Source organism: Drosophila suzukii, unplaced genomic scaffold (assembly GCF_043229965.1).
Source record: "Drosophila suzukii unplaced genomic scaffold, CBGP_Dsuzu_IsoJpt1.0 scf_7, whole genome shotgun sequence".
Classification (NCBI taxonomy): domain Eukaryota; kingdom Metazoa; phylum Arthropoda; class Insecta; order Diptera; family Drosophilidae; genus Drosophila; species Drosophila suzukii.
In genome coordinates this window covers 2553311-2566986 of record NW_027255939.1, presented here as the reverse complement: position 1 = coordinate 2566986, position 13676 = coordinate 2553311, and the positions used below count along the sequence as shown (strand labels likewise).

The 13676-nt window shown below is 35.1% G+C and overlaps 1 protein-coding gene across 2 annotated transcripts in view; it reads left to right on the top strand.

Annotated features, from left to right (window-relative positions):
- Positions 1–789: 789 nt before the first annotated feature.
- Positions 790–13676, top strand: part of gus (splA/ryanodine receptor domain and SOCS box containing gustavus) — a 30184-nt gene continuing 17297 nt past the window's right edge. Inside the window, exons 1-2 of one of the 2 annotated variants that reach the window (XM_070999393.1) lie at positions 790–940; positions 11480–12369. In XM_070999393.1, the coding sequence (XP_070855494.1) occupies positions 843–940; positions 11480–12369 (988 nt within the window). In that variant the 5' untranslated portion in view covers positions 790–842. Of the gene's footprint in view, positions 941–10864; positions 11113–11479; positions 12370–13676 lie in introns of those variants that run through there. The other variant, XM_070999394.1, reaches the window with a different exon arrangement.

Sequence of the window (13676 nt, the reverse complement as noted above, 5' to 3'; positions counted from 1 at the left end):
GCTAGACTGTGGATGGCGCGAAGAGAAGAAAGCTTTAAACTAATTATTAATAAAAAATAAAAAACCGTTGAACATTCCGATAATTTTATACATAATTTTGTATACACTGGTTTGGTTCTTGCTTGTCATCAAACCCAGCTGATTGACAGTAACACCATGCTGTGAACTTTAAAACCCTTATTTAAGAATAAGATATTTCAAAAAGTAAAATTCTTAGCCAATCTGAGTACTACACTCAGAAAAAATTTTTTTTACATTTATTTAGGTTGAACTTCGGTCACACTAAAGGAAATGCAATTTTTCGACTGGTGAAACCCTTATAGCATATTCCCACAGAGATCCATCCACCATCTACCATCTGTTGAACGGATGGTTCATAAGGTTTTGCCGTTTCGAAAATTTCCCAATTGCCCATAGTTATTCGATTTTTTTTCGGTGCAACTCTGAAATCTTCTTCTGGACGGTGGAAATTGAAACTTTCACTACGAAAACGTAAACAATGATAGCAGAAAACAATCGAAAATGGAAGGCGCAGAAGCAACAGGTTTGGTTAGATTAGCCAGATCAGCTGCTATCGGATGGTAGATGGTGGATGTGCTCTGTGGGAATCGAAGTTTCACATTTGAAAATGGGAGACGCAGAAGCAAAATGTTTTGTTTGATTAGCCACAGGTCTTCAGATCAGCTGTTATCGGATAGTAGATGGTGGATGTGCCCTGTGGGAATCGGAGTTTCACATATATCAAAAATCCCAACCGTTTCGAGCGGATGGACTCTATGGGAAGGGGGTATTAGACGATCTGAGTACTAGGCTGAAAATCGTTACATGTCAGAACATAGCCGATGTACGTATGTTCGTTGTATGAATTAAACATTTTGTCCGTGATATTTTGCTTTGTGTTTTGTTTTTATTCTGAGAATATCAACAAGAAAGAAGTAATGTGAGTTTACTAGGTGTTAATATAAGTATTTTTTGTTGGCCTTTATGAAAATATATATATGTATTTTTTATGTTTATATATAAACATGTTAGCATTAAAAAATATTGATGTTTGCATGTACGTATGTATGTATATTTACGGGATCGCCTAGTGTGCCCATGGGATTTCATTATATTGTTTATTGGCTATAATCTATCATTTTCTTTAAATATAATTTTATGTATGTTAATAAATTTAGACAATTAAATGCATACATATGTATATGTACACACTTCTGTATGTAAATTTGATGAATGTTCAATTTCTTAGATTAACATGCTGTAATTGTGAAACATTAAATCATAGCATTGTGTACAATTGTAACTATGTATGTACAGCTGTGTTCATTAAAATAGCAGTGCGACAGAAGCATAACTATATAAAGGTTTATTAGCATAGTCCTTTTTGTTAGTTGATCGCTAGTACTTTTATTTTTTATTTTATTACAAATAAGCAAATGTACCATTAGATATGGTCTGGTTTTCGGTTGCTTTCATATTTTTGCACACGGGAACAACATTTTGGCTTCTTCCAGAAAATTCCGGAAAGATGTTGTAATTTGGTAAAAATTGGGTTTAATTAAGACCATTATTATAAGTTATACAATAATACACTTTAACTAAGGAAAAAATGTATTTTAGGGCAAAACGAATAAATATAATCAGTGTCCCTTAAAATGTCCTGCCAATATTGTTTACAACGCCACGAAGTACCGAAGCCCGAAAAACGTGGTGCTATACGGGAAACCACAATTGTAGATGACGTACACATAGTGCGATTAAGCAAAGCTTATCCTGTTGCATCCTGTAGGACTAAGCTGGATTTAGTTGGTGGAATAGGTTCAAGACAGTATGTCCGTCGACCACCAAGTACCGAGTAACACCCAAACCAACCCTTAATATGGACATTTCAGCAGGACAATGATCCAAAACACACATTCCAATTGGCCAAGAAATCCCCGACTTCTAAACCAGATTTCCTGCAAACGTAGGTGTAAGCCTGTAATAGCCAATAAAGGCTATACAACAAAATATTGGGTCGTAATCAAATCGTTATTTAGTAGGATTAAGTTAATTATAAGCCATATTACATTTTATTTTAAATTGCTTTTAAGAATGCTATTTCAATGAACATTGTTTACGTCAAAAGGGCGTTTAATTTCAGGGGGCAGTGTCGAGCGGCAGTTTTATCCAGATGTCTACATCTCGCGCGCTCGCACTGCCGTCCGCTCTCCCTCTCCATCTGTCCCCTAAGTCTCCGCTCTGTTCTGGAGCGCTTAAGTTAAGTTAGGCTTAAGGATTTCTCTTTTCCAAGTGAACCAACAAACATCTACATATGTACGTCGCGTAAAAACCCCAAAGTACCCCCTTGTTTTTTGAGTACCATTCGTTCTTGGGACCTCAGCTATTTTCAACGATCAAGCCACCCCGGCCCAACAAACATCATAATTCAGTCTTTCTTTTTTGGTTTTATCCATATTAGCTAAAATATTGAAGTACACAACAGGAAAAAACAATTAAAACATTTAAAAATAAATATTTAAAATTGTTGTATCTAAGTTTTGTCTCATGTTGTGTTTATATTAGTGTTTTTTAATTTTATACGTGCAGGTTGTAGGTATTGCTGTTTCAATGAACATAGTTGTATTGATATAGGGGGCGTCGATTCGGGAGCTTAAAAATCACATAGGGCGAACGTAATATTTAAAAGATTATATGCAATATTGTTGAACAACAAACAAATGCGAAGACGAATGAAAAATACTGTTTCTTTGGGCAAAAATATAATAGTACAGATGTGTTACTGAATTCAGAAGTCCCTTTTTTTTTGTTGTCAAAAGCTCACTTTGCCGGTTTTTATTTTTCATAAAATATATTACTTGCTTTGCTATTTAATAATGAAAAATGTAAACGTGATGAGTCCATTAACATCAAATTATATTAGGAAAAAATCTTTATGATCCCGTACAAAAATTATAGAATTAATTTAAATTGCACCAGCTATACCACAATAATAAAGAGCCACCGTTTACCAGTCATATTCTGTACGACTTTCTAGAATAATTTTTACGAGATTTCACTAACACGCCACTTTCACGGCACTAGTGAAATTTCGTAAGCAGCCGAATTTCTGTATGAATATATCTCCATTCCTCTCGCACTCTATTGAGTTTGCTTAGTATTCATTATTGTATGGCTATAACTTTTTAATGAACTGTCCCATTTAAAACTAGATGAGTATTGATAATAAGAACAAAACCTTATTAAAATTTTTACAAAATATTTAAAAATGTGGGCGCCTTTCGGGATATAGCTTTATTGGCGATTGTGAGCGTAAGAGTGCTGCTGAAACAAACTTACGCTGCATGTATGTAACAGGTAGAAGGAAGCGTTTTTTTATCAGGATCTCTAGCCAAGTCCATCTAGCAATGTCCGTCTGTCCGTCCGTCCTCATCTCTAGTTGCATGAAACCGGAAAAAAATATCCTGCTCAGACTAATATTTAGCTTCAGTTTGCCCTAACTACCTTATCTGTACTAGAATCAACTACCATGTTCAGAGTGTAATTTCGTTGTACCTACAAAACGTTTATGGAATGACTGACTTGCCTCACATTTTAAAAACTATAAAAAACAGATAATTTCTTCATTTCGATAAAAACCATTTAAGTAACAACTTGAAAGATGTTAGCTTTAGGGGATTTCCGCCCAGCGGAAAGGGGGACTTGGGTACTCAAACGTGGCCTTTTTGTTGATTTATTGTTGAAGCTAAAAATTTTTCACTCACCGAGGAATAGAGAAACTGTTTTTATACCCGTTACTCGTAGAGTAAAAGGTTATATATTGGTCGTCGGAAAGTATATAACGGGGGGAGGAAGCGTTTCCGATCCTATACGAGGGTTGCTATATGGTCTAATACTGAATAAGAAGAATAATAATACTGGCCTAATACTGAAAATGAGAATATTTCTCTTCAAAAATGGTTTTATGTTTTTTCAAAGTATTCTCCAGCAAGATACATACACTTTTGCATGCGCTCAAAACAATTTTTAAAGGACACTACCAAAATGTTTTTAATTTTTTTAAACAAAAAAATGTAGTAAACTAGTTATGAGCCAGTCTTACGAGTATGTCACATTGTCACATCGTTTTTCACATTTTTTTTTATTTTATAAAAATTTTATTGAATTATAAACGTAACGCACAAAAGACGGCAAATTCGTAGGCGCTACGTATCGTCGACTACAATATTTGGTCATAACTTCTTTATGTTCCGATTTGAACAACTTGTAGATAGGTATTCATAAACCAAAGAAAATCCCATTAACACTTTTACCAAATTTTATTTGAGGTCAATCGATAGGTATTGAGAAAAGCTATACATTTCAGATTAGATTGGCGTGGCACCTTTCTGAAATACTTTTGCGCTGAACCTGGTTATGAATATAAGTAAAAAAGTTTGCCACGCCCACTCTATCGCCTATCGCGGGTAGATGGCGCATTACAATCTCGCTTTGCCTCTTGCATGTCTCCATTTCACATTGATCCCTTTAGCTGAGTAACGGGTTTCTGATAGTCGAGGTACTCGTTATACCCTTGCAGAGGGTATAATGATTTCAGTCAGAAGTTTGCAACTCAGTGAAGGAGACGCTTCCGACCCCATAAAGTATATATATTCGTGATCAGCGTGACTAGACGAGTCGATCTAACCATGTCCGCCTGTCCGTCCGTTTTTACGCAAACTAGTCTCTCAGTTCAAAAGCTATCGGGCTGAAACTTTCCTAAAAGTCTTATTGCCTTTCCAGGTAGTATATAATTCGGGACCAGCCGGATCGGACAACTATATCTTATAGCTCCCACAGGAATAATCGGAAAAAATAATAAATAAATAAATAAATAAATAACATTTTTTAATTAGCTCTGAACTTCGAATTTAATTTTATCAAAATCGGACGACTATATCATAAAGCTGCCATAGGAATGATCGGAAAATGAATGGGAAAATAATATAAAATAAATTATAGCTTCGGTGTTTATAACATATAACCTCCTACGCTTGGAAATACAATTTTTTAATAAGTTCTGAATATTGAATTTAATTTTATCAAAATCGGTCGACTATATCATATAGCTGCCATAGGAACGATCGGGAAATTGGTGGGAAAATAATATGAAACAAATTATAGCTTCGGTGTTTTTGACATATTATCCTATACTATTGGGAATATCATTTTAAGTATTTTAAAATTTAATAATTATAAGGGTATACAAACTTCGGCTTGCCGAAGTTAACTTCCTTTCTTGTTCTTCCTTGTTTTTCGTTGGAAATTGTGGAGGCTCAAACGTGGCTTTAGGCACATAGTTTCCTGAGAAATGTTTCTTAGAATTCTGTTCCACCCTTACGATTTCCAATGTTTCAATCATGAAAATTTTGGGCGTCACAGGTTTATGCGGTTTGTGGGCGTTAAAGTGGGCGTGGCAAACTTTTTTTTTGGGTCAATCGATAGGTATTGATAAGAATAATACATTTCAGTGAAAATTTTTATTCTAGCATCAAAACTGTAGGAGCCACAGTTTTGGGCGGTTTGTGGGCGTTAGAGTGGGCGTGGCACTCTGCTGAAACAAACTTGCGCTGCGTAAGAAGCTCAGAAATCTTCACGCCTAGCTCTTATAGTTTCCGAGATCTCAGCGTTCATCCGGACAGACGGACATGGCTAGATCGACTCGGCTAGTGATCCTGATCAAGAATATATATACTTTATGGGGTCGGAAACGCTTCCTTCTGCCTGTTACATACTTTTCGACGAATATAGTATACCCTTTTAATCTAAGAGTAACGGGTATAATTACAAAGTAACAACTTGAAAGATGTTAGCTTTAGGGGATTTCCGCCCAGCGGAAAGGGGGACTTGGGTACTCAAACGTGGCCTTTTTGTTGTTTTATTGTTGAAGCTAAAAATGTTTCACTCACCGAGGCATAGAGAAACTGTTTTTATCCTATACGAGGGTTGCTATATGGTCTAATACTGAACAAGAAGAATAATAATACTGTCCTAATACTGAAAATGAGAATATTTCTCTTCAAAAATGGTTTTATGTTTTTTTCAAAGTATTCTCCAGAAAAATACATACACTTTTGCATGCGCTCAAAACAATTTTTAAAGGACACTACAAAAATGTTTTTAGTTTTTTTAAACAAAAAATGTAGTAAATTAGTTATGAGCCAGTCTTACGAGTATGTCAGATTTAAGCTGTGACAGACGTGTATTGTTTTTCACATTTTTTTTTTTATTTTATAAAAGTTTTATTGAATTATAAACGTAACGCACAAAAGACGGCAAATTCGTAGGCGCTACGTATCGTCGACTACAATATTTGGTCATAACTTCTTTATGTTCCGATTTGAACAACTTGTAGAAAGGTATTCATAAACCAAAGAAAATCCCATTAACACTTTTACCAAATTTTATTTGAGGTTAATCGATAGGTTTTGAGAAAAGCTATACATTTCAGATTAGATTGGCGTGGCACCTTTCTGAAATACTTTTGCGCTGAACCTGGTTATGAATATAAGTAAAAAAGTTTGCCACGCCCACTCTATCGCCCATCGCGGGTAGATGGCGCATTACAATCTCGCTTTGCCTCTTGCATGTCTCCATTTCCCATTGATCCCTTTAGCTGAGTAACGGGTTTCTGATAGTCGAGGTACTCGTTATACCCTTGCAGAGGGTATAATGATTTCAGTCAGAAGTTTGCAACTCAGTGAAGGAGACGCTTCCGACCCCATAAAGTATATATATTCGTGATCAGCGTGACTAGACGAGTCGATCTAACCATGTCCGCCTGTCCGTCCGTTTTTACGCAAACTAGTCTCTCAGTTCAAAAGCTATCGGGCTGAAACTTTCCTAAAAGTCTTATTGCCTTTCCAGGTAGTATATAATTCGGGACCAGCCGGATCGGACAACTATATCTTATAGCTCCCACAGGAATAATCGGAAAAAATAATAAATAAATAAATAAATAAATAACATTTTTTAATTAGCTCTGAACTTCGAATTTAATTTTATCAAAATCGGACGACTATATCATAAAGCTGCCATAGGAATGATCGGAAAATTGGTGGGAAAATAGTATAAAATAAATTATAGCTTCGGTGTTTTTAACATATAACCTCCTACGCTTGGAAATGCACTTTTTTAATTAGTTCTGAATTTTGAATTTAATTTTATCAAAATCGGTCGACTATATCATATAGCTGCCATAGGAACGATCGGGAAATTGGTGGGAAAATAATATGAAACAAATTATAGCTTCGGTGTTTTTGACATATTATCCTATACTATTGGGAATATCATTTTAAGTATTTTAAAATTTAATAATTATAAGGGTATACAAACTTCGGCTTGCCGAAGTTAACTTCCTTTCTTGTTCTTCCTTGTTTTTCGTTGGAAATTGTGGAGGCTCAAACGTGGTTTTAGGCACATAGTTTCCTGAGAAATGTTTCTTAGAATTCTGTTCCACCCTTACGATTTCCAATGTTTCAAATTCAAAAAAACTACTGAAGTATTTTTTAAATCAAAAAAGTTCAATTACAAATGCGGGCCAAACGTGATTTTTAGGTCACTTGAAGACCTCCAAATCGAACCTAATGTATAGACTCTAGGTCCTTGGTCTCACTTTCCCGAACTTGTTTCTAAGCTTTTATGTCGTTCATAAAATATAATTCTCTGAAAGTCAAATACTACATGAAATAGATATTTTTAAACACATCAATATGGTATTTTTTATACCACTACTTTCACTACTTGTTGCAACGTGCGTTCGTAGAATAAATCATAGGGCTTTTCAAAAAAAATTCGATACCATGACCCCTAGGTCACTACAAACATTTTTAAACTTTTTAACGTTTTTAGTAGAAAAAAAATTTAGTTAAATAGTTATGAACCAGTCTTAAGACATATTTAAGCTGTGACAGACGTGTATCAATTTTCATGACAACATTTGTTTAACATATTTTTTAAATTTTATAAAAAACTTAATTAAATTATAAACGTTGTCAAATTCGTATTAATATCAAAAATTATTGTTTGTTTTATTCAAATGCCCATTTTGTGTAAGTTGGGACATCAGTTTTGCAGAAAAAAATTCTTTAGCTTCCGGCACCGTACATTTCATTAAATTAATGGAAAATGTGAGTCGTTCACAGAGTCTCTTAGTTTAAATTGTAATTTTGTCATAGTATTGAAAAAAAGGACGGGAGACAAGTTATAACAAAGTAAAAACCAGGAAGAACCTCAGCTAAAGGGAGCCCAAGGGAGATGGAGTTACGCAAGCAGCAGACGCCACCTATCGTCGACTACAATATTTGGTCAGACTTAAAATTTTTAAAATTAAACATAAAATTTGTAGATAGAAGGTATTTATAAACAAAACAAAATCCCATTAACACTTTTACTAAATCCTTTTTAGGTCAATCGATAGGTATTGAGGAAAGTTATAAATTTCAACACAACTTGTTTTTGTTCGACTTGTGCGCGTTAGATTGGCGTGGCACCTTGCTAAAATACATTTGCGCTGCGCAAGAACCTATGCAGTCTACATGATTATTACCAACATTCTAGATTAGGATCACTAGCCGAGTCGATCTAGCAAGGTGCCACGCCCACAACCGCCCATAACGCTTAAACCCGTCTAGCGCCCACATTTTGTGGACCATTCATTGAAAAGTTATAACCAAACAATCATAAATAATAAGCATGTTCTATAAAGTGTGATAGAGATGCAGATATATTCAAACAGAAAATTGGCTGCTTACAAAATTTCTCTTGCGCCACCTATGTTTCACGTTATGGCGTGTTAGTGAGTTCTCGTAAACAGCCAATAAGAATTAACGATAGGTGGTGCTGTTTTGTAAGCTGATTAACGAGTATCTGATGGTCGTGGCCGTCGACATAGCGTTTTCTCTTTTTTTAGGTCAATTGATAATTATTGAAGAGAGCGAAACATTCAGGTAAATTTAGATTTTTACTTTAAAGCGGGTGTGGCGCCCTGTTTAAACAAACTTGCGTTGCACAAGAATCTTTTCAAACTGCGCGCCTAGTCACAACTTGCTAGTGATCCTGACCAAGAATATATACTCCTTATAAAGTCAGAAGAGACCAAAAAATATGCTTTGGTGTTTTTTAACTTTTTGAATAATTTTAAACATTTCTTATCCGGTGGCAGCATAGAAATCTCCTCCGGAAATATTTGGGGAAATTTAAGTAGGCATTAATACAAGTGGGCTCCGAATTTCAATAAAAGAGATTTCTGTTTCACTTACGTCTTTGGGTTGTTGCTTTAAAAGAGGAAGTTTTTATAAATTCTTTAAAGGGACCAAACGGTTATAATTTGTGAAAATTCTCGTGGAGTTGGATGTTGGCCAACAATAGTCCCAATTTAATTTTCACTCTGCTTACCCCTAATGGAATCCTATTACTTGATCAATTTGCTAATATCAACGAGGAAATCATTTGCCGCTGAAAACATTCCACATGCTAGTTGTATCCCTTTTTAATTTTCAGAAAAACTAAATTTGCTTGTCCGTCCCCTTCTTTTTCGGTTTTTTTTAATGCCAGCTGTTTTTGCTTCACTGGACAAGAATCCACTGTGAGCAGAGGCTATTATCGGGGTGCGCGTCTGTGCTAAGACGTCTAAAAGCCTTGTCACACTATTTAGGGTTACCTATCGAGAGACCCAATAACCCGTATACTCCTAAAAAAAAGTTTACACTGAGTTAATCCATCATCCTATTTTAAAGATGGGCAATAGGGTGAACTTTTTTAAGGTCAAATGAAATGTTTGTTTTCTGTACAAAATAAATGTATGCAATAACAAAAAATGTTTTATTTAAAGTTAAGGACTCACACAACACATATAAATGTTTCCTCCTTTCCTTAATTTGACATCTGATTGGTTCTGATCGAATAGGGGAAATAAAGCGAACTTTATTTAATTTAAATTTAAGTAGGCAGTTAAATCAGCTCGTACATAGAGCTCCTATCTATGAATCCAAAAGGACCGTCTTCGTTTCCCAAGGAATCGTATTTTTTGTCCAATCTTTTTATGCAAGGTGTGTGGGAGACTTAAATTAATTTTGTTGCACTCACATTTAAATAGCGATTAAATTCTACATTTTTTTAAAATTAAGGATTATTTAGCATTTCGCATATATAAGTTATATTCTATTTATTCAAGTTATTCCGGAATTGACTTTAATTTTTAAGCAGTATTTGGCTTTCAGGGATTTCGACTTTATGAACGACTTCAAAGCTTAACATGACTAAACAAATTTCATACTAAAATGTCCGCCCTGTTGGGCGTGTGAGTTCGATTAGCTCAGAGACACGAAAAATCACGATTCCCATATTTTTAAGGGCTTTAAACATATATAAGTTTTTTTTTAAGCATATGCGTTTTTCACTTCCGGACGAACGTTTTGGGGTTGGACTGCATTAAAAATAAATACATAAATAAATTTTTTAAATTATATATTTTATATCAGTGTCAGGAGTCGTTCCGATGAAAATCCCATCCCTACTCGATTCCTATGTCAGGTTCTCTAGTGATCAATCAACGACAACAAGCAAAAAAATACTAAATATCGAAAAAAACAATAATAAAGACCCAACCAAGGTCCTACGTTTACACTATGCAAAACCTTTGTAAACTCCAACTAGTGTAAATAGGTTTTAAAATGTATATTGATACACATATGTGAGAAATTTAACGCCATTAAGGGCTTTGCAATTTCCGTTGCACTTATTAAATTAAAATCGTTTCGTGTGCCGGGCCTATAGAAAACTTTCAAATTATTACCATAAACACCCTATTTCCGACCTAACTAATTCTTGTGGTATTGTGCTTGTAAACGTATTTTGTGATAGGAAACTTCCTCTAACAACAATATTATTTAGTATAGTTAATACAAATAATCAATCTTTTTTTAAATATTCTCGGGCTTTAACTTTAATCATATAATAATAATGAAACTTGCCAATTCGCAACTAAAAAAAGAAAACTAAACATTCGTGGGTGACGCCATTTTGTTCATCTTATAATTTCCTTTTTATATAAATGGAATTAGGAAAGAAAAGGTAAATGTTTCTGAAATAACCGCCAATTTAACAATAAGCATTAGGAAAAATTTATATTTTTAATTGGTAGAAGTCAAAAGTAAGTTAGAAATTACAAGCCATTGTTTTTACAATAATCAAAACTATTGTCGTCATTTTTGTTTTATTTAGTTTATCAGGGGTGTTACTGAAATGGCTTAGCCCATTACATTTATATTGTTAAACCCACCCCAATTCAGCGAAAAGCAATTTATGAGGCACTTCGTATACATTTATGTACATACTTATGTGCTGATGTATGCTATGTGTACGTATGTTTTAATATACTTGTAATTATGAGTTTACATTTAGAGTTTACCTAAAAATTGTAAAATTTGAACTTTTGCAGGTATAAGGGTGGTCGGACACCTTCTATTAGGTCCAGTGAAAGGCGACGTCCCCAAAGTGTTTCATCTATATCCACATTATCGCCGAGAGTTGTGTTGTCAAGATTGGAACCCAGGGAGTTTGATCGTCTTCGATTATCCTACAAAGCTGCAATCGACCAAAAAAGATCCAGAAGCTGCCGTGGCATGAACATGGGTCAAAAAAATAGTGGTGGAGTTAAAACAGTTAGTCGAAATGATTCACAGTCTACCTTTAAACCAATAATACCAAGGGAGTTACAAGCGGATTTTGTCAAACCAGCGCGCATCGATATTTTACTTGATATGCCACCAGCGTCTCGAGAACTACAAATAAAGCATTCATGGAACCATGAAGACAGGTCGCTAAATATTTTTGTAAAGGAAGACGACAAGTTGACATTTCATAGGCACCCAGTCGCTCAAAGTACTGATTGTATACGTGGAAAAGTCGGACTTACAAAAGGATTGCATATTTGGGAAATCTATTGGCCAACAAGGCAAAGAGGAACACACGCTGTTGTTGGTGTATCCACTGCAGATGCGCCATTACATTCAGTTGGATACCAAAGCTTAGTCGGATCAACTGAACAAAGTTGGGGCTGGGACTTGGGAAGAAATAAATTGTACCATGACTCAAAAAACTGTGCTGGTGTCACATATCCAGCAATATTAAAAAACGACGAAGCTTTTTTAGTTCCAGACAAGTTCTTAGTAGCTTTAGATATGGACGAAGGAACACTAAGCTTCATTGTTGATCAGCAGTATCTTGGTATTGCGTTTAGAGGGTTGCGAGGAAAAAAACTATATCCAGTTGTTTCGGCGGTTTGGGGTCACTGCGAAATTACAATGCGCTATGTTGGTGGATTAGATCGTAAGTACAAAACGAAAATTATAATAAAACCACATTTAACCAGTTTCCAAAATTTTAACACCCCTATAAAATAACGTTTCTTTTCGGAAAAACTTCTAAAAAGTAACGCGGAAGTCGTTTGTCTCGAATGGTACCCTGAACTCTGTTAAACATTTTTTTTACTTCAAAGAGGAATTAAAAATTTAAAAAGAATAAAAACTCGAGAGCCTTAAATTCAAGTACATATTTCAATTTGTATACCATTTATTTTTATTTAGTCAGCATCAACATCCGAGACTATCTTTTACCCATGTGTGTCCGTTCGTTGTTTCTTTTGTTTTACATATGGTTATTTTTTCCGGAATGTCTTCCAGGCCAAATGGCATTCATCTTGAATAACACATCTTTTTATTCGATTTGGCCCCGACATTTGATTAAAATTAGATATATCGGCAAGTCTTTTCATTTCCTTTAAAAAATCTTAAAAACAAAACCTAATAATTTCGGAAAAAGGTCTTTAAGTACTTAGTTGGTATTTACAATTTATTGTATTAAAATTCTTGTCTGTATATAAGAAAAAAATCAAAAAAAGGCCGAAATTAAGAATAGCACCATTTACCAGCTATTTTATAAAATTTGACTAATACTTACATTTTTTGATCTTCAGACTTATATTTTTGTATCATTTACAAATGCAAGAATACGTAAAACATTTTTCTGTCGGAAAAGGCCGATGCGAAAGGGTGGCCCATGAAAGATTTGCGTTTTAAAATCGCTATAAAAAACAACGAGTTTATATTTAAAAAAAAATTTTTTTTATTGGATAGCAACATTACGGTTTATGTATGAAACACCATTTCGTTCATATGGCTGCCTCGGCTGGCTTTACAGTAGCCCATTCGGTCGACCCAATTTTTAAACACATTTTCGATGGTATGGCCCTCAATGGCGTTTTCAATCTCGTGCTTTAGGTCGTCAATCGTCTCTGGGTGGTTGGCGTAACACTTATCCTTTACGGCACCCCACAAAAAATAGTCCAACGGGGTCAAATCGCAGCTGCGAGGCGGCCAGTTGACATCGTCGTTTCGGCTGATTATGCGATTTTCGAACGTACCGTGCAAAAGACCGATTGTGACGTTGGCTGTGTGGCACGTAGAGCTGTCCGGCTGGAACCATATGTCGTCTATGTCTTCCTCTTCCATTCGGGGAAAGAAAAAGTCTTTCAACATGCCGCGATAGCGGACACCATTAAAGGATACGGCGGCTCCTTCCTCGTTTTCAAAGAAAAAACCGCTCAATGATGCCACCCGACCACATACCGCACCAAA